The sequence below is a fragment of the Poecile atricapillus genome, chromosome 7 (genome assembly GCF_030490865.1).
Source record: "Poecile atricapillus isolate bPoeAtr1 chromosome 7, bPoeAtr1.hap1, whole genome shotgun sequence".
NCBI lineage: Eukaryota > Metazoa > Chordata > Aves > Passeriformes > Paridae > Poecile > Poecile atricapillus.
The window spans coordinates 33,519,774-33,544,216 of NC_081255.1; the positions used below are offsets into that span (position 1 = coordinate 33,519,774).

The 24,443-nt window shown below is 54.1% G+C and overlaps 2 protein-coding genes across 3 annotated transcripts in view; both read left to right on the top strand.

Annotated features, from left to right (window-relative positions):
* The window catches only part of LOC131580855 (cystathionine gamma-lyase-like), a 34,937-nt gene extending 12,403 nt beyond the window's left edge, over nt 1–22,534 (top strand). The window contains exons 3-12 of the mRNA XM_058842549.1: nt 15,373–15,468; nt 16,797–16,906; nt 17,548–17,682; nt 18,858–18,915; nt 19,176–19,253; nt 19,852–20,004; nt 20,182–20,303; nt 21,046–21,098; nt 22,116–22,357; nt 22,440–22,534. Coding sequence (XP_058698532.1) covers nt 15,373–15,468; nt 16,797–16,906; nt 17,548–17,682; nt 18,858–18,915; nt 19,176–19,253; nt 19,852–20,004; nt 20,182–20,303; nt 21,046–21,098; nt 22,116–22,335 — 1,025 coding nt within the window. The 3' untranslated portion in view covers nt 22,336–22,357; nt 22,440–22,534. The remainder of the gene's footprint in view (nt 1–15,372; nt 15,469–16,796; nt 16,907–17,547; nt 17,683–18,857; nt 18,916–19,175; nt 19,254–19,851; nt 20,005–20,181; nt 20,304–21,045; nt 21,099–22,115; nt 22,358–22,439) is intronic.
* On the top strand, nt 410–10,109 carry LOC131580854 (cystathionine gamma-lyase-like). Of its 2 annotated transcripts, none has more exons than XM_058842548.1 (12): nt 410–620; nt 1,037–1,118; nt 1,647–1,742; nt 3,073–3,182; nt 4,058–4,192; nt 5,364–5,421; nt 5,682–5,759; nt 6,368–6,520; nt 6,698–6,819; nt 7,559–7,611; nt 8,628–8,766; nt 9,696–10,109. In XM_058842548.1, exons 1-12 carry the CDS (start codon nt 459–461, stop codon nt 9,702–9,704), a joined length of 1,197 nt encoding a protein of 398 aa, XP_058698531.1. In that variant the 5' UTR covers nt 410–458; the 3' UTR covers nt 9,705–10,109. The 2 variants fall into 2 exon arrangements, with proteins under 2 accessions (XP_058698531.1, XP_058698530.1); XM_058842547.1 differs by lacking the exon at nt 9,696–10,109 and adding an exon at nt 9,237–9,688 and having other exon boundaries at nt 8,628–8,869.
* Nucleotides 22,535–24,443: the final 1,909 nt, after the last annotated feature.

Genomic DNA, 24,443 nt, shown 5'->3' on the forward strand with positions numbered 1-24,443 from the left:
CAGCACCTGCAGGTCCTTCCCCAGAGCGTTCCCAGCAGGTGCCCCCCGGCCTGTGCCGCGCCCGGAGCTATTCCCCGGTGCTGAGGTGCTGCAGGCAGCGCAGCCGGGCAGTGAGCACTCCACTCCCCTATGGATCAGCCGCGTGCTGCGGGATTATTCCCGGTTATTCCCCGGGATTATTCCCGGTTATTCGCCGGGAAAGGCGCCCCCGGATCCGGGGAAGGCGCCCGGGAGCGGCCCCACAGCGCGCGGAGCGGGGCGCCCCCCAGCGGGCAGGCGCTGCCTGTGCAGGGCGGGCCCCGCCCCAGCGGCAGCCAATGGGAGGGCGCGGGGGGCCCCGCCCCGCCGGCACCGCAGCCAATGAGGAGGCGCGAAAGCCCCGCCCCGCCGAGCCCGCGGTGCCGTTAAATGCAGCCGGGCTGAGGGACGGTCCCACAGCCGCTCCCGGAGCCGCGACCATGGCAGGTGAGAGTTACCCCGGCTTCCTTCCACCCTTCGAGCGCTTCGCCACCGATGCCATCCACGTCGGGCAGGAGCCCGAGCAGTGGCGTTCCTTGGCCGTGGTGCCGCCCATCACGCTCACCACCGTATTCGAGCAGCGGGCGCCCGGGAAGAACGAGGTGAGTGCGGCCGCCACCGGGGCACCGTGTCCTGCTCCGGCCCCAGCGTGTCCCGGCCGGGGTTCCGTGAGGCGGCAGGTCCGGGGAAGGGGAGGCAGCTCCCGGTGCCGGTGTTTCCCCACGTGGCAGCTCCCGGGCAAACGCGAGCATCTCGTTCCGCTGGCAGCGGGGCTCTCGCCAGGGAGGCGGTGGAATCTCCTCCCTGGGGACATCCCAGAGCCGCCCGTCCCCCATCCCGTGCCCTGTGCTCGGGGATGGCCCTGCTGAGCAGCGATGGGAGCGGAGGAGCCGCTGTGCTCCCTTCCAGCCGGACCCAGCTGGGGTTCTGTGCTCCCGCAGCGGCCGGGGGTCGGGAGAGGTTTATCCCAAGCTTTCCCGGTGCTCTCTCTGATGTTTGTTTTCTATTCCCAACCTAGCGTTATAAATACATCCGGTGTGGGAACCCCACTCAGGATTGCCTGGAAAAGGCTGCAGCTGCCCTCGATGGAGCCAAATACTGTGAGCACCTCATGGGTGGGATGGGGCTTGGAGCAGCCTGGGACAGTGGGAGCTGTCCCTGCCCGTGGCACTGGGTGGGCTTTGGGGTCCCTCCATCCCAAACCATTCCATGATTCCATGACCACGGCTCTGGCTGTTGGTTGTGGGCAGGAGCAGCTCCAGGGTGGGGAAGAGCCCTGAACTTCTCGCTCAGGAAAGTCCAGCTCCATCCCTGGGTTTGGCTCCTGCTTCCTCACAGTGGCTGATGCCTGAGCTGAGCTGGATCCATCCTTGTGCAGCAGCACTGGAGGCAGTGGGAGCAGGCAGCCCCTGTTCCCAGCCCATTCCAGTCTGTCCCAGTCTGTGCCAGTGTCTGTGCTGGTTCTGTGCTGTGCACATCGAGCTCCTGCTTTCACTGGCTCCACATTCCCAGTGAGACAGTGACAGAACAGGTTCTATTCAGAGGCAAAGTGAGGAATGCCAAGGCAAGTCTGACTTGTTGTGTCACATCAAACACTGCCCATCTGCCACTGACTCCTTTCTCCTCAGGCTTGGCTTTTTCCTCTGGCATGGGAGCAATTCTGAACATCTGCCACCTGCTGAAGACAGGGGACAAAATTGTCTGCACGGTTGATGTCTATGGAGGTGGGTACAGCACCCTGTGGCTTCAGCCTTCATTGTGCAAGGGATCAAACCCGTCTGTGGCTCTCAGGAGCTCTGAATTCCCATGTAGGACCTCACTGTTCTTTGAAGCCTGTTTTTATCAGTGCCCCTTCCACTCACCTCCCCAGTGGCAGAGTGCAGCCAGCTCTGGCAGAGTCCTGCAGCAGGGTGAGCTCACTCTGATTCCCAGGACAGCCTGGCTGTCCCTGCTGTGGCACTGGTGTCCTGGCTGGGTCACCTGTGTCACTGACCAGCAGAGCTGGCCCTGCTCTGGGCCCTGGCACACAGATCCAGCCTGGGTGTTGTGCAGGGCAGGTTACAGAGCCCAGCCCCTGGCAGCTTTTCCCAAGCAATAGCTGGAAAATGAAAGGAATCCCCTTTGTCCTCCCTGGGAATGGTGACTGTTCAGTGAGTTCCCTCTGCTTGTGCACATCCAATACAAACACACATTTGCTTTTCGTGTCACAGTTCTGCCCTGCCAGGTGATCTCCAAAGTGCAGCTGGATCCTGGAGCCAGCAGGAATCTCTGCTCCTCTCACTCCCAGCCCTCCCCCCACCACTCAATTAATCAGAGTCATTAAGGCAGAGCAGGGGCTCAGTTCTTCATTCAGAGGGGCTCAGGGTGGGTCTGTCAGGCAAAGTCCATTCCCATTAAAGCCTCAGCCTGCGCTGGTTTCTGCAGGGGGGAATTTCATTGTTTCTCCTCTGGTTTGGTTTGTTATAAAGAAAGGGTTTCTCACAAAAGACCAAACATCCCTCAGATGTTTCCTTCAGCTCACAGAATCCACCTCTGTGTTCCATCCCTTCATGCTCAAATGGAGAACTGAGTCCCTGGGGATAACCTTGGCAAAAGGACCCCATCAATTCCTTTTTAATCCAGGCAATATTTCCTGTGTGTGGAAAATGTGAGTGCTGCACATCCACTGATCACCTGTTGCTGCTGGAATATTTTAATCTTCCAGGGAAAGGCTTCAAAGACAGGAAGGAATAATTTTTAATGGAATGATGGGAAGCAGTAGCTGGAGTCTTCCCCTTGATTCTTCTTCTCTGTTTAACTTCCTGATCATAAACCCCACATTGATTTCAAATACTTCCTAAATCACTCTGATCCCATATTCACCTTGTTACTAATTCATATCATTAAATCCACAACAATCTTTAAACTTTGTAAATAAAGAAAATAAAAATGTGCCATTTTTGGTGTGCAGCATAAAGCTGTGCCCTCCTGACTGCATGATGCAAGAGGCTGGAGAGCAGGGAATGAAAGTTAAGGAAGTTGTTTCATTTTGTCATTTTTGGGTTATTTTTTTAGGCGCAAGAGAATTATTTGAGAAAATAAAAGAGGAGTTTAATTTGAAAGTGGTTTATGTTGACTGCACAGACCTACAAAAGCTGGAAGCTGCAATTACACCAGAGACCAAGGTAAGGGAGAGGGAAATGGGTTTTAAAGGGATGTTAAATTGTTTTATCCTTGCTCCTGTTGAGTTTGGGGCTGTGTCAAGCTGAGGGGGGCAGCTCGGGGCACAGCTGGACCCAGCATATCCCACTGTGCTGCCTCATGGAAAACATCCTAAGAAGGGCAAAAATCCTGGAGAGAGAGAGCAGGGAAAAGGGGAGAGAGAGAGCAGGGAAAAGGGGAGAGAGAGCAGGGAAAAGGGAAAAGGGGAGAGAGAGAGAGCAGGGGAAAGGGAAAAGGGGAGAGAGAGAGAGCAGGGGAAAGGGAAAAGGGGAGAGAGAGAGAGCAGGGAAAAGGGAAAAGGGGAGAGAGAGAGAGCAGGGAAAAGGGAAAAGGGGAGAGAGAGAGCAGGGAAAAGGGAAAAGGGGTGAGAGAGCAGGGAAAAGGGAAAAGGGGAGAGAGAGAGAGCAGGGAAAAGGGAAAAGGGGAGAGAGAGAGAGCAGGGGAAAGGGAAAAGGGGAGAGAGAGAGCAGGGAAAAGGGAAAAGGGGAGAGAGAGCAGGGGAAGGCCGAGCTTGGAGCCGGAGCTGCTCGGTGGCGCTGGGTGGGAGATCCCCTGCCCCAGGGGAAGGGAACTCCTCTGGGAAAGGCTTTGGGAAAAGGCTCTGTCCTGGCTGTGTGAGGCCTTCTCCAGCTGGGATGTGCTGGGATGGCTCAAGCCCGGCTGAAGGGAAACCTCCCTGAGCTCGGAGGAGCCGGCTGGAGCCTCCCCTCGCTGTGGCGGGGCCGCTGCCCGTCCCCAGCGCACCAAGCCCGGGGAGCTGGCACCTCTGGGCTCCAGAGTCCCTGGGACTCAGCCCAGCACTGGCAGCTCTGACCTGGCCATTTCTGGGTTTGTGCAGCTGGTTTGGCTCGAGAGCCCCACCAACCCCGTGCTGAAGGTGATCGACATCCAAGCCTGCGCAGATGTGGTGCACAGGAAGCAGAAGGGAGTGCTGGTGGCAGTGGACAACAGCTTCATGTCTCCATATTTCCAGGTGTGTGGAAAAAGGACAGGACTGTCACCTGTCCCAGTGGAGCTGGAGCTCCCTTTTGGCAAGGAAAGCACCACTAAAGAATTACAGTTCTGGTCTCTGCATTGTAAAATCACCTGCTCTGGTTCCAGCCCAGGTGCTGCTGCTGGTGCACCAGGGATGGGGCTGTGTGTCCTTCAGGAATGGTGGGATCCAATTCTTCCTGCTGGAAACAGGAACAGTTAAAAACTGTTCCCTCACTTTGGCCTTTCCATAGCAATCCTTCTGTAGATGCTGTTCATGGGCTGTTCCGAGTGGAAGAAAAGCCAAGCAACCTTTGTGCAGTCTTTCTTTGAGACATCCTTTTTCCTTCAAAATTCTGGTGAATATTTGTCATATAAGTTTATAACTTTGTTTATAACAAGTGCCAGAACTTTCCTGTATTGATAACTGGAAGACATGAAGCCAAGAGATTTTTTAAGTTTTGCAAATGCTTCAGAATAATGAACTCCCAGACATTGTTGATCTTCATGTGGGCTAGAGTCTGCCTGCTTTGTTCCATTTTAACAGTGATGCCCCTCACTCTTTAGAATGTGTTGATATCACGTGCAAAGTCCCTTAATTAGTGATTGATTAGAAATCTGTCACTGCTCAGCAGCTCTTGCCCATCCACATCCTGGTTTGTGCCACTTCAGGGGCTGCTGGGCAGAGAGCTGGGAGCTGAGGGGAGAGAGCTGCCAAGGGAACCTCCTTTCCTCCTGTCCTCAGCTCCTGCAGGGCAGGCTCTCCAACACCTGGAAAACAAAGCAGTTCTTTTGCTTTGCAGTAGAGTCCTTCATTTCCCATGGAAATGCACTTTGTGGGTGAATGCCATGATTTGTCCCTGCCTCAGCTGAGCAATAGAACTGGTTTTTCCCAGCTGTGCACTGTCTGTGGATGTGCTCACTCTCTTCTCTCCCTGGAGCCTGTGGGAGCTGCAGCAGTGCTTTTAAATCCCATTTTCCTGTGCTTACCTTGAATTCAGGGTGCCTCCCTGTGCTGCTGCTTTTAGCACATGTTCTCTTGTTATCCTCAGGTTACTGTGTTTGTTCCAACACTTATTTTTCCTGTGTAAGCTCCCAGCCCCTTGAATGGCTGGGAATGAACCTGAGTGCACCCAAACTTGAGTTAAGGTGTTATTTTCCTTTTCTTTCAGCGTCCTTTGTCCCTGGGGGCTGATATTTGTGTGTCTTCTGCAACCAAGTACATGAATGGTGAGTCTGAGGGTTGAGCACATCCTTAGGGCAGGGTTAGATGGGAGATTGGGAAGGAATTCCTGGCCAGGAGGGTGGGCAGGCCCTGGCACAGGTGCCCAGAGCAGCTGTGGCTGCCCCTGGATGCCTGGAATGTCCAAGGCCAGGCTGGACAGGGCTTGGAGCAGCCTGGGCTGGTGGGAGGTGTCCCTGGGGGTTTGTGGCAGGAGCCTGGAGCAGCTGGAGTGGCTGATCCCATTCTTGTCCCCTGTCATTTGTAGGGCACAGCGATGTTCTCTTGGGCCTGGTCTCTGTAAACCGGGATGATCTCTATGAGAGGCTCAAATCCCTGCAGATCCGTAAGTCCAGACAAGGAATTCCTGACAGGAATCCTGTTCACATCCACAGCTCCTGCTGGGGAGGGTGTGCATGCACACAAGTGGGAAATCTGCCTGGGAATGTGACTTGAATGGGCAGAACTGAGTAAAGTGCAATTAAAAATCCTCCAGTAAAAACTCCAATGAAAGGAGAGACATTGGTCTCCACTTCCCAGGCACTTCAGGGGAGCACTGAGGTCTATCCTGAAACCCTTGAGGTGCCCAGCTGCAGTTTGGGGGGTTTGAAACTCACTCACCCATCAGGGTGTGCCTAATGCAGGATTTTCTGATCTCTGTTGATTCCAGGAATTTTCCTCCCTCTTGTCAGGAATAAATTCCTCTCCAGGGTTGTGCCCTCAGCAGGGAATGTCATTGTGCCAAATAAATGTAATCCTTGAGGCCTGAGCTCGTTAATTTGCCTCATTAATTGGCTCCCCAATGTGGGAGATGAGGAACAGAGATTGCCTCGGGTGTCTTCCCACTTGTTCTAAGCTCAGGAATGCTGGAGATGAGGGTGTGTTTGTCATTGCTAAATGCAAAACACCAACACTGCTGTGGAATTCTGAGAAATTCTGTTCCTGTTCCCACAGGCCTGGGAGCTGTTCCCTCTCCCTTTGACTGTTACATGTGTAACCGGGGGCTCAAGACTCTGCACATCCGGATGAAGCTGCACTTCCACAACGGCCTGGCTGTGGCCAAGTTCCTGGAAACCCATCCCAGGGTGGAGAAGGTCATTTACCCAGGTGAGTGGGCAGGGATCTGGGAGCATCCCAGGGCAGGGATGTGGGAGCATCCCAGGGCAGGGATCTGGGAGCATCCCAGGGCAGGGATGTGGGATCTGTGGTGCCACGTTCCTGGGGCTGGGTGCCCAGCTCTGGACTGGAATTCACTGGGAATTCTCCCAACTCTCTCCATTCCAGGGTTGTCTTCCCACCCCCAGTACCCTGTGGTGCTGAAGCAGTGCACGGGTGTTTCTGGCATGGTCAGCTTCTACATCAAAGGGGAAAAAGAAAATGCCATTGCCTTCCTCAAGAACCTGAAGGTAAAGGAATAAAATCGCCCTCAGAGGGAGCTGAACCTGCCCTGCTGAGGGGAGGCTGGAAGTGGCTTTTCCTGCCAAGTGCTGTGTGTGTGTCTCTCTCAAACCATGGATAATTTGTCCATGGGGGTTAATGAGAGGGAACAAAGGGACACCTCAGCCCCTTGGAAGTGTTTGTTTGCTCCCAGGGTGAGGGTGGCCAGCTGAGCCCAGGAGCTGCTGCTGACCAAGGGCTTTCTGCAGCCTGGGCAGCTCTGCTGGGCTGTTGCAAAGTGCCCTCAGGAGGGAGGGAGAGCCACTGAGGAAAGCCCTGACTCGTGGGGCAGAGAGGGAGCCCCTGGCTCTGCGAGTGCCTGCTTGGGTCCACCCAAGAACACTCCCAGGGATGGGCCAGGATGAGTCTGTTTTCAGTCTTGGCTCTTACCTGCCAGATGTGAACTTTATTCCCTAATTACACCTATTACACTTTAGAATATGAAAGTTATTATAGAAAAGCTTGGGGAAAAGGAGTCCCTCAACTTTCCTTTTTCCTCAAAGTCCTTGAAGAGGTCCCAGCCCCGGGGCTGCCGGAGCTCCAGGAGGGTTTGGACAGCGCTGCCAGGGATGCTCAGGGTGGGATTGTTGGGGTGTCTGTGCAAGGCCAGGGGCTGGATCAATGATCCCTGTGGGCAACTCAGGATATTCCCTGATTCCATCAGCTCTCTTTCAGTGAATCCATGAGCTCCTTCCCTTTCTCCCACAGGTGTTTACCCTGGCTTTTAGTCTGGGTAGCTACGAGAGCCTGGCAGAGCATCCGTGAGTTCATCCTTCCATCCTCAGAGCCTCAAAAGCTGCAGAGCACCACAACATCCCCACGGTTTTCCAGCCCCCAAAGCTGTTTTGGCTGCAGTGAAACTCGGGGCTGTTGTGCAGCACAAAGCCAGGGGGGGTTCCAGAGGGAGGGAATTGTGTGGGAGTGCAGAGACAGAGGAATTGTGCCTGCAGGGCTGAGCACACTCGGTGTCCATGAAGACAATCCCAGGAGCTGCTGAGTGCTGGGATCAGGAGCAGCTGGGATTGAGGAATGCCCTGCTCTCTGCTCCCACAGAGGGCACGGTCACTGTGTGCACCCAGCTGCCTCTGGCTCCCTGGCAGGGCCTCCTGGGGGACTTTTGAACTGCTCAAAACAGGATTTTCATGGGATTGCATGGTTTTCCTCAAAGCCAATTTGCTTTTTGAGAAGGTGCATGGAAATGAGTGAGTGTGTGGAAATGCTAAATCATTTCACTTACTGACTTCAGGGTAACAGCAAATCCTGAACCCCTGCAGCAGCTGAAAGGAGCTGGTGCCAGTGACTGAGCACTTGGGGAAATGCCTTCTTGCTCTGTCCTCTGTAGCTGGAGAGAATAAACCCTCCAGAGTCACTGGGACAGCTTGAGGGGGGATCTGAGAAACCAGAGGGGAAACCAGGAGATTTTATACTGCAGCTTGCACATTGCCCACATGCAGAGCTTACAGCGCTCCTGTAGAATAAAAAACAGCTCAGCAAGGAAGAGGAATAGGATTTTCTCCTTCTTCAGATCCAGATGTTTCTGTATCCACTTCTTAATCATTTGTGCCCTGGAGATGCAGTTCCCTGCCTTGTGAGCATTCCCATCATTTGCAGGAAGTGCTGCCAGGAGCTCTTTGCACCTGTGGGGTCACAGGAGTGGCACAGGGGAGGTGTCAGATCCTGCTGCCATTGCAGGGGAGCTGGCAGGGAACCAGCCTGGCTGCTTCTGTCAATAAAACTCCCAAATTCATGAGATCAATGATGGTTTTTGTCCCTGCAGGGCCACCATGAGCCATCGCTCGATGGATCAAGATCTCAAGAACAGGCTGGGAATCACTGACACCTTGATCCGCCTCTCGGTGGGGCTGGAGGATGAGGAGGATTTGATCAAAGACCTGGACCAGGCCCTGAAGGCTGCGGTGAGTGAGGAGCTCCCCCCCAAAAATAATCCCCAACCAACCTTCAGCTCCTCCCAGATGGACCCTGGGCTGTGGATTTAGAGTTTCCCTCTGCTCAGGCACAGTTCCCCATGGATTCAGGAACAGTTGGGATGTCCCAGGCACAGTTCCCATGGATTCAGGAGCAGTTGGGATGTCCCAGGCAGTTCCCCATGGATTGAGGAGCAGTTGGGATGTCCCAGACACAGTTCCCATGGATTCAGGAGCAGTTGGGATGTCCCAGGCACAGTTCCCATGGATTGAGGAGCAGTTGGGATGTCCCAGGCAGTTCCCCATGGATTCAGGAGGAGCTGGGATGTCCCAGGCACAGTTCCCATGGATTGAGGAGCAGTTGGGATGTCCCAGGCACAGTTCCCATGGATTCAGGAGCAGTTGGGATGTCCCAGGCACAGTTCCCATGGATTGAGGAGCAGTTGGGATGTCCCAGGCAGTTCCCCATGGATTCAGGAGCAGTTGGGATGTCCCAGGCACAGTTCCCATGGATTCAGGAGCAGTTGGGATGTCTCAGGCACAGTTCCCATGGATTCAGGAGCAGTTGGGATGTCCCAGGGGTTGCAGTGATGGGAATTTCCCTGCTCAGGTCAGGCTGAGGGAGACTCACTCAGGGCTCAGGGTGAGTTTCAGGTTTGTCAGGGAGGAGTTTCAGAGAGGGTAGGAAAGGTTTGTTCCTGTATTTTCTCTTTTTGTGTGTGGTTGTTTTTTATTGGGGGGAATGTTGGGGTTTTCTTATGAGAGGGAAAATTATCATCAGTAACTCCACATATTTCTCTTTGCCAGCATGAAAACAAAATCTAATGCTAAAATGTGACTTTTATATATGGGAAGGAAAATAAAAATGTGTGGCTGATAGAGGGGCAGAGCACAATGATCCCTCCCTTTTCTTCCTGCAGTTTAAATAAACCTTGGGGGTCAAAAAGGAACTTGGAACTGGACATGGCTGTGGACAAGGACACGGAAAACCAAACCTCTCTTGCTTTACCTTTGCTTTGCCAGCAGAGCTCAGTGTTTCTCCTGCTGCTGCAGGTTTGGGGCACAAGGGCTGGTTCCTGCTGCTGCTCTCAGGTCATTCTCTTCTCACCCATCAGCTCAGCTCAAAAACTTGATTGAGATCAGATTTATTTTAATTAAGTTGGAAATTTCCTGAAGAGCTTTTTTCTTCTCTTGATTCTTTATGAAGCATTGAAAATGAAGTGAAATCCAACACCTGGCAAATAACAACTTTCTAAAGATGAATCTTTGTCATTTGAAAAAATGATGTGCTGTGGGAATGATTGGAATAATTTTAATTAAAACACTCTTTTCCTTTCCTTGCATATATTCCTATGTGCACATGCTCCTTGTGTTCAAAATCACGGGATGGAGAGACCCTGGAGCTGTGGGAATTTTCCTGGGGGAAGGCAGGAGGGCTGGAGCTGAGGGGAGAGGGGGAGATGGAGCTGAGGGGAGAGGGGGGAGATGGAGCTGAGGGGAGAGGGGGGAGATGGAGCTGAGGGGAGAGGGGGGAGATGGAGCTGAGGGGAGAGGGGGGAGATGGAGCTGAGGGGAGAGGGGGGAGATGGAGCTGAGGGGAGAGGGGGAGATGGAGCTGAGGGGAGAGAGGGGGATGGAGCTGAGGGGAGAGGGGGGATGGAGAGAGGAAGGACAATTCTGTATTGGCCACAGGCACAATAACCTTCATTGCAGCGAGGGATTAAATCCTGACAGAACCAGAGTGGGGGTGTTCCCACCCAAACCTCCTCATTCCCCAGAATCCCAGACTGGTTTGGGTCGGGAGAAACCTCAACTCCCCCCCATTCCCATCCCAGCCATGGCAGGGACAGCTCCCACTGTCCCAGGCTGCTCCAAACCCATCCAGCCTGGCCTTGGGCACTGCCAGGGATCCAGGGACAGCCCCAGCTGCTCTGGGAATTCTATTCCAGGGCCTGCCCACCCTGCCAGGGAACAATTCCTGCAATCCCAAGATCCCATCCAGCCCTGCCCTCTGGCACTGGGAGTCATTCCCCCTTTTTCCCTTGTCCCTCCCGAGGGTGGGCTCCTGGTTCCACCAGCTCAGCTCACAGAGCCCACCCATGGGGATTCTCTCAGGTCCAGATGATTTTCCAGCGAGCCCGGCCCGTGCTGTGCCCTGGAGCTGCTGCTTGGTCTGTGGGGAGCAGCAGGGTCTGGTTTGTGTCACAGGAAGGTCTCCCATGATAGGAAAAGCTGCTGGGCTTCCTCAGCCTCCTGCTGCCCTGCATTTCCCTTATCCCATTCATTTGGGGAAAGCACTGAGAGCTCTGCCAGAGGGAAACTCTCAATGAGTTGTTGTGGGATTTTCTTGACATGGAATATCAGCCTGAGGCTGGCTCTGGGCTGGGAGCTGCCAGCTCCTGGGCTCTTTTTAGGGAGCTTGTGGGAGAAGGCAGCTGCTCATACCCTGATTATCCCGAGTTTCTCTCACATTCCCAGAGCTGCCAGAGCCCAGGCACTGCTTGGACAATGCTCAGGCACAGGGGGGCATCCTTGGGGTGTCTGTGCAGGGCCAGAGCTTGGACTGGATGATTCCTGTGGGGTCCAGCTTGGAACATTCCCTGATTCCATCTTTCTGAGCTGGAGAGATTCCTTTGGGATCTTTCAATATCTCCTGGTTCATGACTTCCCTGGACTCACCCCTCTGCCCCTGCTCTGGGCTGCTCCCAGATCTGGGTTGTATTTCCCATCTCCAACTCCCTGAAGCCCAAAGGGTGTGGTTTTCCTTGGATTGGATATTGCAGAGCCCAGATCCAGGGCCACCTTCCTGCTGCCAGGGTGGCCCTGGGGGTGACACGGGTGGCCCTGGCCCAGGCAGAGACACCTCCCCGTGCTGGCACTGCAGGAGCAGGTGGCTCTGGCTGGAGGGGTGAGGGACAGCGATGGACAGTGATGGATGATGATGGATCACGGATAATGATGGATGATGGACAATGATGATGGGCAGAGGATGATGATGGACTGTAACTGATAACGATGGGTAATGATGGATGATGATGAGGATGATGATGGAGGACGGAAGGGCTGTGCTGCCTAACGATGGCTCAGGACAGCAACAGCAGGAGCAGCTCCACCATCAAATCCCAAATGAGAAGTACAAAACTCTCCCAAAGGTGAGGGACTGTGTGCAGAGAGGATCCCAAAGCTCCCCTTTGGCCCCTGGCCCTGCTGAGATGGAGGGGCTGTCCCAGTGGAGGGGCTGCCCCACACAAGTGCTGCTGATGCTTTGGGTTCCTTGGGTTTTCCAGGGAAAGGCCAGCAGCACAGCTGAGGATCCCGCTGCTATCCCGTTCCCAAGCAGTCCCTCCACATTTGGGAAGGAATGTGCAGCCCTGGCAGCCTGGGCCGTGCCAGAGCTGGGCTGCCCGGGGTGGTTGGGAGGTGAGAGCTGCCCTCCCGCTGGCCAGGGGATCCCTGGGATCCCTGGGATCCTTCCAGCTGGGATTATTCCCTGCATTTCTCCCTGAACGGTGCCTGTGGTACCCCCAATAGCACAGACAAGAGAATATTCATTCTCCACTCAATATGAATATTAATATTCATGGAGTATTTTTTCTTTATTAAATGTTCATTCTGGGATTGAACATTCAGCTGATTTTCTCCAAGCAGAGTGCTACAATTTGCACATTGAAAATAATCATTAAAAGTGTATTTTTTATCGACCTCCATGTCCCCACACAGATCTCTGGATATCTCATTCCCAACCAGCAGAAAACACATTGAAATGTGTTGCAAAATCAGAAATGTCCATGTAGTGAACCAGCCTATCAACACAAACAATACAAAGGCAGTTTTGTGTACTCTGTGAACTCCTTGTGTATATGTGTGAACTTCATTCTGTTTCTACATCTCACATTACAGAAGCAAACACCAGAAATATTAATTTCTACCATCCAAAGCTGTAGCTGTGTTTTTCATTCCCTGAGGTCGCTGCTTTGGTTCCCTTGACCACACTGCACACCCAGACCCTCACACAGGTAACGAGGGTTTGCTGTAACCTATAAAACATGACCTGGAACAGAGGTGTTATTTTAGCACTGCACTTATCCATGAATTGTCTGGTAAAATCCACACAAATTTACTGTCTCTATTCTTTAAATGTAAGTAAAATGTGAAATATTGCCCTATTTTTCATCACCACATGTTGGATGACCAGTAAGGACCCATCCTGGTGCCGCAGGTAATTCCTGCTCCTCTCAGGATCCCTGAGGCTGGAAAATCCCTCCCAGCCCATTGAGTCCCAATCCTCTGGTGCCATTGCTGACCCCACAGCAGAGGCTGGGTCCTGCTCTGCCCCTCCCTGCACCCAGGGACATCCAGGGACAGCCAGGGACATCCAGGGACAGCCAGGGCTGAGGGCCCCTCTCAGCTGGGGCTCCTCTCCAGGCTGAGCAGCCCCAGCTCCCTCAGCCTCTCCTGGGCACGGAGATGCTCCAGGCCCTTCCTCAGCTCAGGAGCTCCTGTCCCTGCTGTGCTGAGGATCCAGAGCTGGACACACACTCCAGAGGTGCCTCCAGGGCTGGGCACAGGGGCAGGATCCCTCCCTGACCGGCTGGGAATGCTCTGCCCGAGGCACCCCAGGATCCCACTGGTCACTGCTGCTCAGGGACAGCTCTTTGTCCCTCAGGGTTCCACTGGACACCGCTGCTCAGGGACAGCTCCTTGTCCCTCAGGATCCCCCTGGACACTGCTGCTCAGGGACAGCTCCTTGTCCCTCAGGATCACACTGGACACTGCTGCTCAGGGACAGCTCCTTGTCCCTCAGGATCCCCCTGGACACTGCTGCTCAGGGACAGCTCCTTGTCCCTCAGGGTTCCACTGGACACTGCTGCTCAGGGACAGCTCCTTGTCCCTCAGGATCACACTGGTCACTGCTGCTCAGGGACAGCTCCTTGTCCCTCAGCACCTGCAGGTCCTTCCCCAGAGCGTTCCCAGCAGGTGTCCCCCGGCCTGTGCCGCGCCCGGAGCTATTCCCCGGTGCTGAGGTGCTGCAGGCAGCGCAGCCGGGCAGTGAGCACTCCGCTCCCCTGTGGATCAGCCGCGTGCTGCGGGATTATTCCCGGTTATTCCCCGGGATTATTCCCGGTTATTCCCCGGGATTATTCCCGGTTATTCCTCGGGAAAGGCGCCCCCGGATCCGGGGAAGGCGCCCGGGAGCGGCCCCACAGCGCGCGGAGCGGGGCGCCCCCCAGCGGGCAGGCGCTGCCTGTGCAGGGCGGGCCCCGCCCCAGCGGCAGCCAATGGGAGGGCGCGGGGGGCCCGCCCCGCTGGCACCGCAGCCAATGAGGAGGCGCGAAAGCCCCGCCCCGCCGAGCCCGCGGTGCCGTTAAATGCAGCCGGGCTGAGGGACGGTCCCACAGCCGCTCCCGGAGCCGCGACCATGGCAGCTGAGAGTTACCCCGGCTTCCTTCCACCCTTCAAGCGCTTCGCCACCCATGCCATCCACGTCGGGCAGGAGCCCGACCAGTGGAGTTCCTGGGCCGTGGTGCCGCCCATCACGCTCACCACCATCTTTAAGCAGGAGGAACCCAAGAAGAACAAGGTGAGTGCGGCCACCACCGGGGCACCGAGCCCCCCTTTGGCCCCAGCGTGTCCCGGCCGGGCCTCCGTGAGGCGGCAGGTCCGGGGAAGGGGAGGCAGCTCCCGGTGCCGGTGTTTCCCCACGTGGCAGCTCCCGGGCAAACGCGAGCATCTCGTTCCGCTGGGAGCGGGGCTCTCGCCAGGGAGGCGGTGGAATCTCCTCCCTGGGGACATCCCAGAGCCGCCCGCCCCCCATCCCGTGCCCTGTGCTCGGGGATGGCCCTGCTGAGCAGCGATGGGAGCGGAGGAGCCGCTGTGCTCCCTTCCAGCCGGACCCAGCTGGGGTTCTGTGCTTCCACAGCGGCCGGGGGTCGGGAGAGGTTTATCCCAAGCTTTCCCGGTGCTCTCTCTGGTGTTTGTTTTCTATTCCCAACCCAGCGTTATAAATACATCCGGTGTGGGAACCCCACTCAGGATTGCCTGGAAAAGGCTGCAGCTGCCCTCGATGGAGCCAAACACTGTGAGCACCTCATGGGTGGGATGGGGCTTGGAGCAGCCTGGGACAGTGGGAGCTGTCCCTGCCCGTGGCACTGGGTGGGCTTTGGGGTCCCTCCATCCCAAACCATTCCATGATTCCGTGACCACGGCTCTGGCTGTTGGTCATGGGCAGGAGCAGCTCCAAGGTGCGGAAGAGCCCTGAACTTCTCGTTCAGGAAAGTCCAGCTCCATCCCTGGGTTTGGCTCCTGCTTCCTCACAGTGGCTGATGCCTGAGCTGAGCTGGATCCATCCTTGTGCAGCAGCACTGGAGGCAGTGGGAGCAGGCAGCCCCTGTTCCCAGCCCATTCCAGTCTGTGCCAGTGTCTGTGCTGGTTCTGTGCTGTGCACATCGAGCTCCTGCTTTCACTGGCTCCACATTCCCAGTGAGACAGTGACAGAACAGGTTCTATTCAGAGGCAAAGTGAGGAATGCCAAGGCAAGTCTGACTTGTTGTGTCACATCAAACACTGCCCATCTGCCACTGACTCCTTTCTCCTCAGGCTTGGCTTATTCCTCTGGCATGGGAGCAATTCTGAACATCTGCCACCTGCTGAAGACAGGGGACAAAATTGTCTGCACAGTTGATGTCTATGGAGGTGGGTACAGCACCCTGTGGCTTCAGCCTTCATTGTGCAAGGGATCAAACCCGTCTGTGGCTCTCAGGAGCTCTGAATTCCCATGTAGGACCTCACTGTTCTTTGAAGCCTGTTTTTATCAATGCCCCTTCCACTCATCCCCAGTGGCAGAGTGCAGCCAGCTCTGGCAGAGTCCTGCAGCAGGGTGAGCTCACTCTGATTCCCAGGACAGCCTGGCTGTCCCTGCTGTGGCACTGGTGTCCTGGCTGGGTCACCTGTGTCACTGACCAGCAGAGCTGGCCCTGCTCTGGGCCCTGGCACACAGATCCAGCCTGGGTGTTGTGCAGGGCAGGTTACAGAGCCCAGTCCCTGGCAGCTTTTCCCAAGCAATAGCTGGAAAATGAAAGGAATCCCCTTTGTCCTCCCTGGGAATGGTGACTGTTCAGTGAGTTCCCTGTGCTTGTGCACATCCAATACAAACACACATTTGCTTTTCGTGTCACAGTTCTGCCCTGCCAGGTGATCTCCAAAGTGCAGCTGGATCCTGGAGCCAGCAGGAATCTCTGCTCCTCTCACTCCCAGCCCTCCCCCCACCACTCAATTAATCAGAGTCATTAAGGCAGAGCAGGGGCTCAGTTCTTCATTCAGAGGGGCTCAGGGTGGGTCTGTCAGGCAAAGTCCATTCCCATTAAAGCCTCAGCCTGCGCTGGTTTCTGCAGGGGGGAATTTCATTGTTTCTCCTCTGGTTTGGTTTGTTATAAAGAAAGGGTTTCTCACAAAAGACCAAACATCCCTCAGATGTTTCCTTCAGCTCACAGAATCCACCTCTGTGTTCCATCCCTTCATGCTCTGATGGAGAACTGAGTCCCTGGGGATAACCTTGGCAAAAGGACCCCATCAATTCCTTTTTAATCCAGGCAATATTTCCTGTGTGTGGAAAATGTGAGTGCTGCACATCCACTGATCACCTGTTGCTGCTGGAATATTTTAATCTTCCAGGGAAAGGCTTCAAAGACAGGAAGGAATAATTTTTAATGGAATGATGGGAAGCAGTAGCTGGAGTCTTCCCCTGGATTCTTCTTCTCTGTTTAACTTCCTGATCATAAACCCCACATTGATTTCAAATATTTCCTAAATCACTCTGATCCCATATCCACCTTGTTACTAATTCATATCATTAAATCCACAACAATCTTTAAACTTTGTAAATAAAGAAAATAAAAATGTGCCATTTTTGGTGTGCAGCATAAAGCTGTGCCCTGCTGACTGCATGATGCAAGAGGCTGGAGAGCAGGGAATGAAAGTTAAAGAAGTTGTTTCATTTTGTCATTTTTGGGTTATTTTTTTAGGCGCAAGAGAATTATTTGAGAAAATAAAAGAGGAGTTTAATTTGAAAGTGCATTATATTGACTGCACAGACCTACAAAAGCTGGAAGCTGCAATTACACCAGAGACCAAGGTAAGGGAGAGGGAAATGGGTTTTAAAGGGATGTTAAATTGTTTTATCCTTGCTCCTGTTGAGTTTGGGGCTGTGTCAAGCTGAGGGGGGCAGCTCGGGGCACAGCTGGACCCAGCATATCCCACTGTGCTGCCTCATGGAAAACATCCTAAGAAGGGCAAAAACCCCGGAGAGAGAGAGCAGGGAAAAGGGAAAAGGGGAGAGAGAGCAGGGAAAAGGGAAAAGGGGGGAGAGAGAGCAGGGGAAAGGGAAAAGGGGAGAGAGAGAGAGCAGGGAAAAGGGAAAAGGGGAGAGAGAGCAGGGGAAGGCCGAGCTCGGAGCCGGAGCTGCTCGGTGGCGCTGGGTGGGAGATCCCCTGTCCCAGGGGAAGGGAACTCCGCTGGGAAATGCTTTGGGAAAAGGCTCTGTCCCAGCTGTGTGAGGCCTTCTCCAGCTGGGATGTGCTGGGATGGCTCAAGCCCGGCTGAAGGGAAACCTCCCTGAGCTCGGAGGAGCCGGCTGGAGCCTCCCCTCGCTGTGGCGGGGCCGCTGCCCGTCCCCAGCGCACCAAGCCCGGGGAGCTGGCACCTCTGGGCTCCAGAGCCCCTGGGACTCAGCCCAGCACTGGCAGCTCTGACCTGGCCATTTCTGGGTTTGTGCAGCTGGTTTGGCTCGAGAGCCCCACCAACCCCACGCTGAAGGTGATCGACATCCAAGCCTGCGCAGACGTGGCGCACAGGAAGCAGAAGGGAGTGCTGGTGGCAGTGGACAACAGCTTCATGTCTCCATATTTCCAGGTGTGTGGAAAAAGGACAGGACTGTCACCTGTCCCAGTGGAGCTGGAGCTCCCTTTTGGCAGGGAAGCACCACCAAAGAATTGCAGTTCTGGTCTCTGCACTGTAAAATCACCTGCTCTGGTTCCAGCCCAGGTGCTGCTGCTGGTGCACCAGGGATGGGGGTGTGTGTCCTTCAGGAATTGTGGGATCCAATTCTTCCTGCTGGAAACAGGAACAGTTAAAAACTGTTCCCTCACTTTGGCCTTTCCATAGCAATCCTTCTGTAGATGCTGTTCATGGGCTGTTCTGAGTGGAAGAAAAACCAAGCAACCTTTGTGCAGTCTTTCTTTGAGACATCCAGTTTCCCTTTTCCTTCAAAATTCTGGTGACTATTTGTCATATAAGTTTATAACTTTGTTTATAACAACTGCCAGAACTTTCCTGTATTGATAACTGGAAGACATGAAGCCAAGAGATTTTTTAAGTTTTGCAAATGCTTCAGAATAATGAACTCCCAGGCAATGTTGATCTTCATGTGGGCTAGAGTCTGCCTGCTTTGTTCCATTTTAACAGTGCTGCCCCTCACTCTTTAGAATGTGTTGATGTCATGTGCAAAGTCCCTTAATTAGTGATTGATTAAAAATCTAGCACTGCTCAGCAGCTCTTGCCCATCCACATCCTGGTTTGTGCCACTTCAGGGGCTGCTGGGCAGAGCTGGGAGCTGAGGGGAGAGAGCTGCCAAGGGAACCTCCTTTCCTCCTGTCCTCAGCTCCTGCAGGGCAGGCTCTCCAACACCTGGAAAACAAAGCAGTTCTTTTGCTTTGCAGTAGAGTCCTTCATTTCCCATGGAAATGCACTTTCTGGGTGAATGCCATGATTTGTCCCTGCCTCAGCTGAGCAATAGAACTGGTTTTTCCCAGCTGTGCACTGTCTGTGGATGTGCTCACTCTCTTCTCTCCCTGGAGCCTGTGGGAGCTGGAGCAGTGCTTTTAAATCCCATTTTCCTGTGCTTACCTTGAATTCAGGGTGCCTCCCTGTGCTGCTGCTTTTAGCACATGTTCTCTTGTCATCCTCAGGTTTCTGTGTTTGTTCCAACACTTATTTTTCCTGTGTAAGCTCCCAGCCCTTTGAATGGCTGGGAATGAACCTGAGTGCACCCAAACTTGAGTTCAGATGTTATTTTCCTTTTCTCTCAGCGTCCTTTGTCCCTGGGGGCTGATATTTGTATGTCTTCTGCAACCAAGTACATGAATGGTGAGTCTGAGAGTTGAGCACATCCTTAGGGCAGGGTTAGATGGGAGATTGGGAAGGAATTCCTGGCCAGGAGGGTGGGCAGACCCTGGCACAGGTGCCCAGAGCAGCTGTGGCTGCCCCTGGATGCCTGGAATGTCCAAGGCCAGGCTGGGCAGGGCTTGGAGCAGCCTGGGCTGGTGGGAGGTGTCCCTGGGGGTTTGTGGCAGGAGCCTGGAGCAGCTGGAGTGGCTGATCCCATTCTTGTCCCCTGTCATTTGTAGGGCACAGCGATGTTCTCTTGGGCCTGGTCTCTGTAAACCGGGATGATCTCTATGAGAGGCTCAAATTCCTGCAGATCCGTAAGTCCAGACAAGGAATTCCTGACAGGAATCCTGTTCACATCCACAGCTCCTGCTGGGGAGGGTGTGCATGCACACAAGTGGGAAATCTGCCTGGGAATGTGACTTGAATGGGCAGAACTGAGTAAAGTGCAATTAAAAATCCTCCAATAAAAACTCCAATGAAAGGAGAGACATTGGTCTCCACTTCCCAGGCACTTCAGGGGAGCACTGAGGTCTATCCTGAAACCCTTGAGGTGCCCAGCTGCAGTTTGGGGGGTTTGAAACTCACTCACCCATCAGGGTGTGCCTAATGCAGGATTTTCTGATCTCTGTTGATTCCAGGAATTTTCCTCCCTCTTGTCAGGAATAAATTCCTCTCCAGGGCTGTGCCCTCAGCAGGGAATGTCATTGTGCCAAATAAATGTAATCCTTGAGGCCTGAGCTCGTTAATTGGCCTCATTAATTGTCTCCCCAATGTGGGAGATGAGGAACAGAGATTGCCTCGGGTGTCTTCCCACTTGTTCTAAGCTCAGGAATGCTGGAGATGAGGGTGTGTTTGGCTTTGCTGAATGCAAAACACCAACATTGCTGTGGAATTCTGTTCCTGTTCCCACAGGCCTGGGAGCTGTTCCCTCTCCCTTTGACTGTTACATGTGTAACCGGGGGCTCAAGACTCTGCACATCCGGATGAAGCTGCACTTCCACAACGGCCTGGCTGTGGCCAAGTTCCTGGAAACCCATCCCAGGGTGGAGAAGGTCATTTACCCAGGTGAGTGGGCAGGGATCTGGGAGCATCCCAGGGCAGGGATCTGGGAGCATCCCAGGGCAGGGATCTGGGAGCATCCCAGGGCAGGGATGTCGGATCTGTGGTGCCCCGTTCCTGGGGCTGGGTGCCCAGCTCTGGACTGGAATTCACTGGGAATTCTCCCAACTCTCCCCATTCCAGGGTTGTCTTCCCACCCCCAGTACTCTGTGGTGCTGAAGCAGTGCACTGGTGTTTCTGGCATGGTCAGCTTCTACATCAAAGGGGAAAAAGAAAATGCTGTTGCCTTCCTCAAGAACCTGAAGGTAAAGGAATAAAATCACCCTCAGAGGGAGCTGAACATGCCCTGCTGAGGGGAGGCTGGAAGTGGCTTTTCCTGCCAAGTGCTGTGTGTATGCCCCACTCAAACCATGGATAATTTGTCCATGGGGGTTAATGAGAGGGAACAAAGGGACACCTCAGCCCCTTGGAAGTGTTTGTTTGCTCCCAGGGTGAGGATGGCCAGCTGAGCCCAGGAGCTGCTGCTGACAAAGGGATTTCTGCAGCCTGGGCAGCTCTGCTGGGCTGTTGCAAAGGGCCCTCAGGAGGGAGGGAGAGCCACTGAGGAAAGCCCTGACTCGTGGGGCAGAGAGGGAGCCCCTGGCTCTGCGAGTGCCTGCTTGGGTCCATCCAAGAACCCTCCCAGGGACCCAGGGGCAGGATGAGTCTGTTTTCAGTCTTGGCTCTTACCTGCCAGATGTGAACTTTATTCCCTAATTACACCTATTACACTTTAGAATATAAAAGTTATTATAGAAAAGCTTGGGGAAAAGGAGTCCCTCAACTTTCCTTTTCCCTCAAAGTCCTTGAAGAGGTCCCAGCCCCGGGGCTGCCGGAGCTCCAGGAGGGTTTGGACAGCGCTGCCAGGGATGCTCAGGGTGGGATTGTTGGGGTGTCTGTGCAGGGCCAGGGGCTGGATCAATGATCCCTGTGGGCAACTCAGGATATTCCCTGATTCCATCAGCTCTCTTTCAGTGAATCCATGAGCTCCTTCCCTTTCTCCCACAGGTGTTTACCCTGGCTTTTAGTCTGGGTAGCTACGAGAGCCTGGCAGAGCATCCGTGAGTTCATCCTTCCATCCTCAGAGCCTCAAAAGCTGCAGAGCACCACAACATCCCCACGGTTTTCCAGCCCCCAAAGCTGTTTTGGCTGCAGTGAAACTCGGGGCTGTTGTGCAGCACAAAGCCGGGGGGTTCCAGAGGGAGGGAATTGTGTGGGAGTGCAGAGACAGAGGAATTGTGCCTGCAGGGCTGAGCACACTTGGTGTCCATGAAGACAATCCCAGGAGCTGCTGAGTGCTGGGATCAGGAGCAGCTGGGATTGAGGAATGCCCTGCTCTCTGCTCCCACAGAGGGCACGGTCACTGTGTGCACCCAGCTGCCTCTGGCTCCCTGGCAGGGCCTCCTGGGGGCCTTTTGAACTGCTCAAAACAGGATTTTCATGGGATTGCATGGTTTTCCTCAAAGCCAATTTGCTTTTTGAAAAGGTGCATGGAAATGAGTGAGTGTATGGAAATGCTGAATCATTTCACTTACTGACTTCAGGGTAACAGCAAATCCTGAACCCCTGCAGCAGCTGAAAGGAGCTGGTGCCAGTGACTGAGCACTTGGGGAAATGCCTTCTTGCTGTGTCCTCTGTAGCTGGAGAGAATAAACCCTGCAGAGTCATTGGGACAGCTTGAGGAGGGATCTGAGAAACCAGAAGGGAAACCAGGAGATTTTATACTGCAGCTTGCACATTGCCCACATGCAGAGCTTACAGCGCTCCTGTAGAATAAAAAACAGCTCAGCAAGGAAGAGGAATAGGATTTTCTCCTTCCTCAGGTCCAGATGTTTCTGTATCCAGTTCTCATTAATCATTTGTGCCCTGGAGATGCAGTTCCCTGCCTTGTGATCATTCCCATCATTTCCAGGACGTGCTGCCAGGAGCTCTTTGCACCTGTGGGGTCACAGGAGTGGCACAGAGGAGGTGTCAGATCCTGCTGCCATTGCAGGGGTGCTGGCAGGGAACCAGCCTGGCTGCTTCTGCCAATAAAACTCCCAAATTCTTGAGACAAATGATGGTTTTTGTCCCTGCAGGGCCACCATGACCCACGCCTCAGTGCCTGAGGAGGAAAGGAAAGCTCTGGGAATCACTGACACCTTGATCCGCCTCTCAGTGGGGCTGGAGGATGAGGAGGATTTGATCAAAGACCTGGACCAGGCCCTGGAGGCTGCGGTGAGTGAGGAGTTCCCCTCCAGAAATAATCCCCAACCAACCTTCAGCTCCTCCCAGATGGACCCTGGGCTGTGGATTTAGAGTTTCCCTCTGCCCAGGCACAGTTCCCCATGGATTCAGGAGGAGCTGGGATGTCCCAGGCACAGTTCCCATGGATTGAGGAGCAGTTGGGATGTCCCAGGCAGTTCCCCATGGATTGAGGAGCAGTTGGGATGTCCCAGGCACAGTTCCCATGGATTCAGGAGCAGTTGGGATGTCCCAGGCACAGTTCCCATGGATTCAGGAGGAGCAGTTGGGATGTCCCAGGCACAGTTCCCATGGATTGAGGAGCAGTTGGGATGTCCCAGGCAGTTCCCCATGGATTGAGGAGCAGTTGGGATGTCCCAGGCACAGTTCCCCATGGATTCAGGAGGAGCTGGGATGTCCCAGGCATAGTTCCCCATGGATTCAGGAGCAGTTGGGATGTCCCAGGCACAGTTCCCATGGATTCAGGAGCAGTTGGGATGTCCCAGGCACAGTTCCCCATGGATTCAGGAGGAGCTGGGATGTCCCAGGGGTTGCAGTGATGGGAATTTCCCTGCTCAGGTCAGGCTGAGGGAGACTCACTCAGGGCTCAGGGTGAGTTTCAGGTTTGTCAGGGAGGAGTTTCAGAGAGGGTAGGAAAGGTTTGTTCCTGTATTTTCTCTTTTTGTGTGTGGTTGTTTTTTATTGGGGGGAATGTTGGGGTTTTCTTATGAGAGGGAAAATTATCATCAGTAACTCCACATATTTCTCTTTGCCAGCATGAAAACAAAATCTAATGCTAAAATGTGACTTTTATATATGGGAAGGAAAATAAAAATGTGTGGCTGATAGAGGGGCAGAGCACAATGATCCCTCCCTTTTCTTCCTGCAGTTTAAATAAACCTTGGGGGTCAAAAAGGAACTTGGAACTGGACATGGCTGTGGACAAGGACACGGAAAACCAAACCTCTCTTGCTTTACCTTTGCTTTGCCAGCAGAGCTCAGTGTTTCTCCTGCTGCTGCAGGTTTGGGGCACAAGGGCTGGTTTGTGCTGCTGCTCTCAGGTCATTCTCTTCTCACCCATCAGCTCAGCTCAAAAACTTGATTGAGATCAGATTTATTTTAATTAAGTTGGAAATTTCCTGAAGAGCTTTTTTCTTCTCTTGATTCTTTATGAAGCATTGAAAATGAAGTGAAATCCAACACCTGGCAAATAACAACTTTCTAAAGATGAATCTTTGTCATTTGAAAAAATGATGTGCTGTGGGAATGATTGGAATAATTTTAATTAAAACACTCTTTTCCTTTCCTTGCATATATTCCCATGTGCACATGCTCCTTGTGTTCAAAATCACGGGATGGAGAGACCCTGGAGCTGTGGGAATTTTCCTGGGGGAAGGCAGGAGGGCTGGAGCTGAGGGGAGAGGGGGAGATGGAGCTGAGGGGAGAGGGGGGAGATGGAGCTGAGGGGAGAGGGGGGAGATGGAGCTGAGGGGAGAGGGGGGACGCAGCTGAGGGGAGAGGGGGGGGATGGAGCTGAGGGGAGAGGGGTGATGGAGAGAGGAAGGACAATTCTGTATTGGCCACAGGCACAATAACCTTCATTGCAGCGAGGGATTAAATCCTGACAGAACCAGAGTGGGGGTGTTCCCACCCAAACCTCCTCATTCCAGAGAATCCCAGACTGGTTTGGGTCGGGAGAAACCTCAACTCCCCCCCATTCCCATCCCAGCCATGGCAGGGACAGCTCCCACTGTCCCAGGCTGCTCCAAACCCATCCAGCCTGGCCTTGGGCACTGCCAGGGATCCAGGGACAGCCCCAGCTGCTCTGGGAATTCTATTCCAGGGCCTGCCCACCCTGCCAGGGAACAATTCCTGCAATCCCAAGATCCCATCCAGCCCTGCCCTCTGGCACTGGGAGTCATTCCCCCTTTTTCCCTTGTCCCTCCCGAGGGTGGGCTCCTGGTTCCACCAGCTCAGCTCACAGAGCCCACCCATGGGGATTCTCTCAGGTCCAGATGATTTTCCAGCAAGCCCGGCCCGTGCTGTGCCCTGGAGCTGCTGCTTGGTCCGTGGGGAGCAGCAGGGTCTGGTTTGTGTCACAGGAAGGTCTCCCATGATAGGAAAAGCTGCTGGGCTTCCTCAGCCTCCTGCTGCCCTGCATTTCCCTTATCCCATTCATTTGG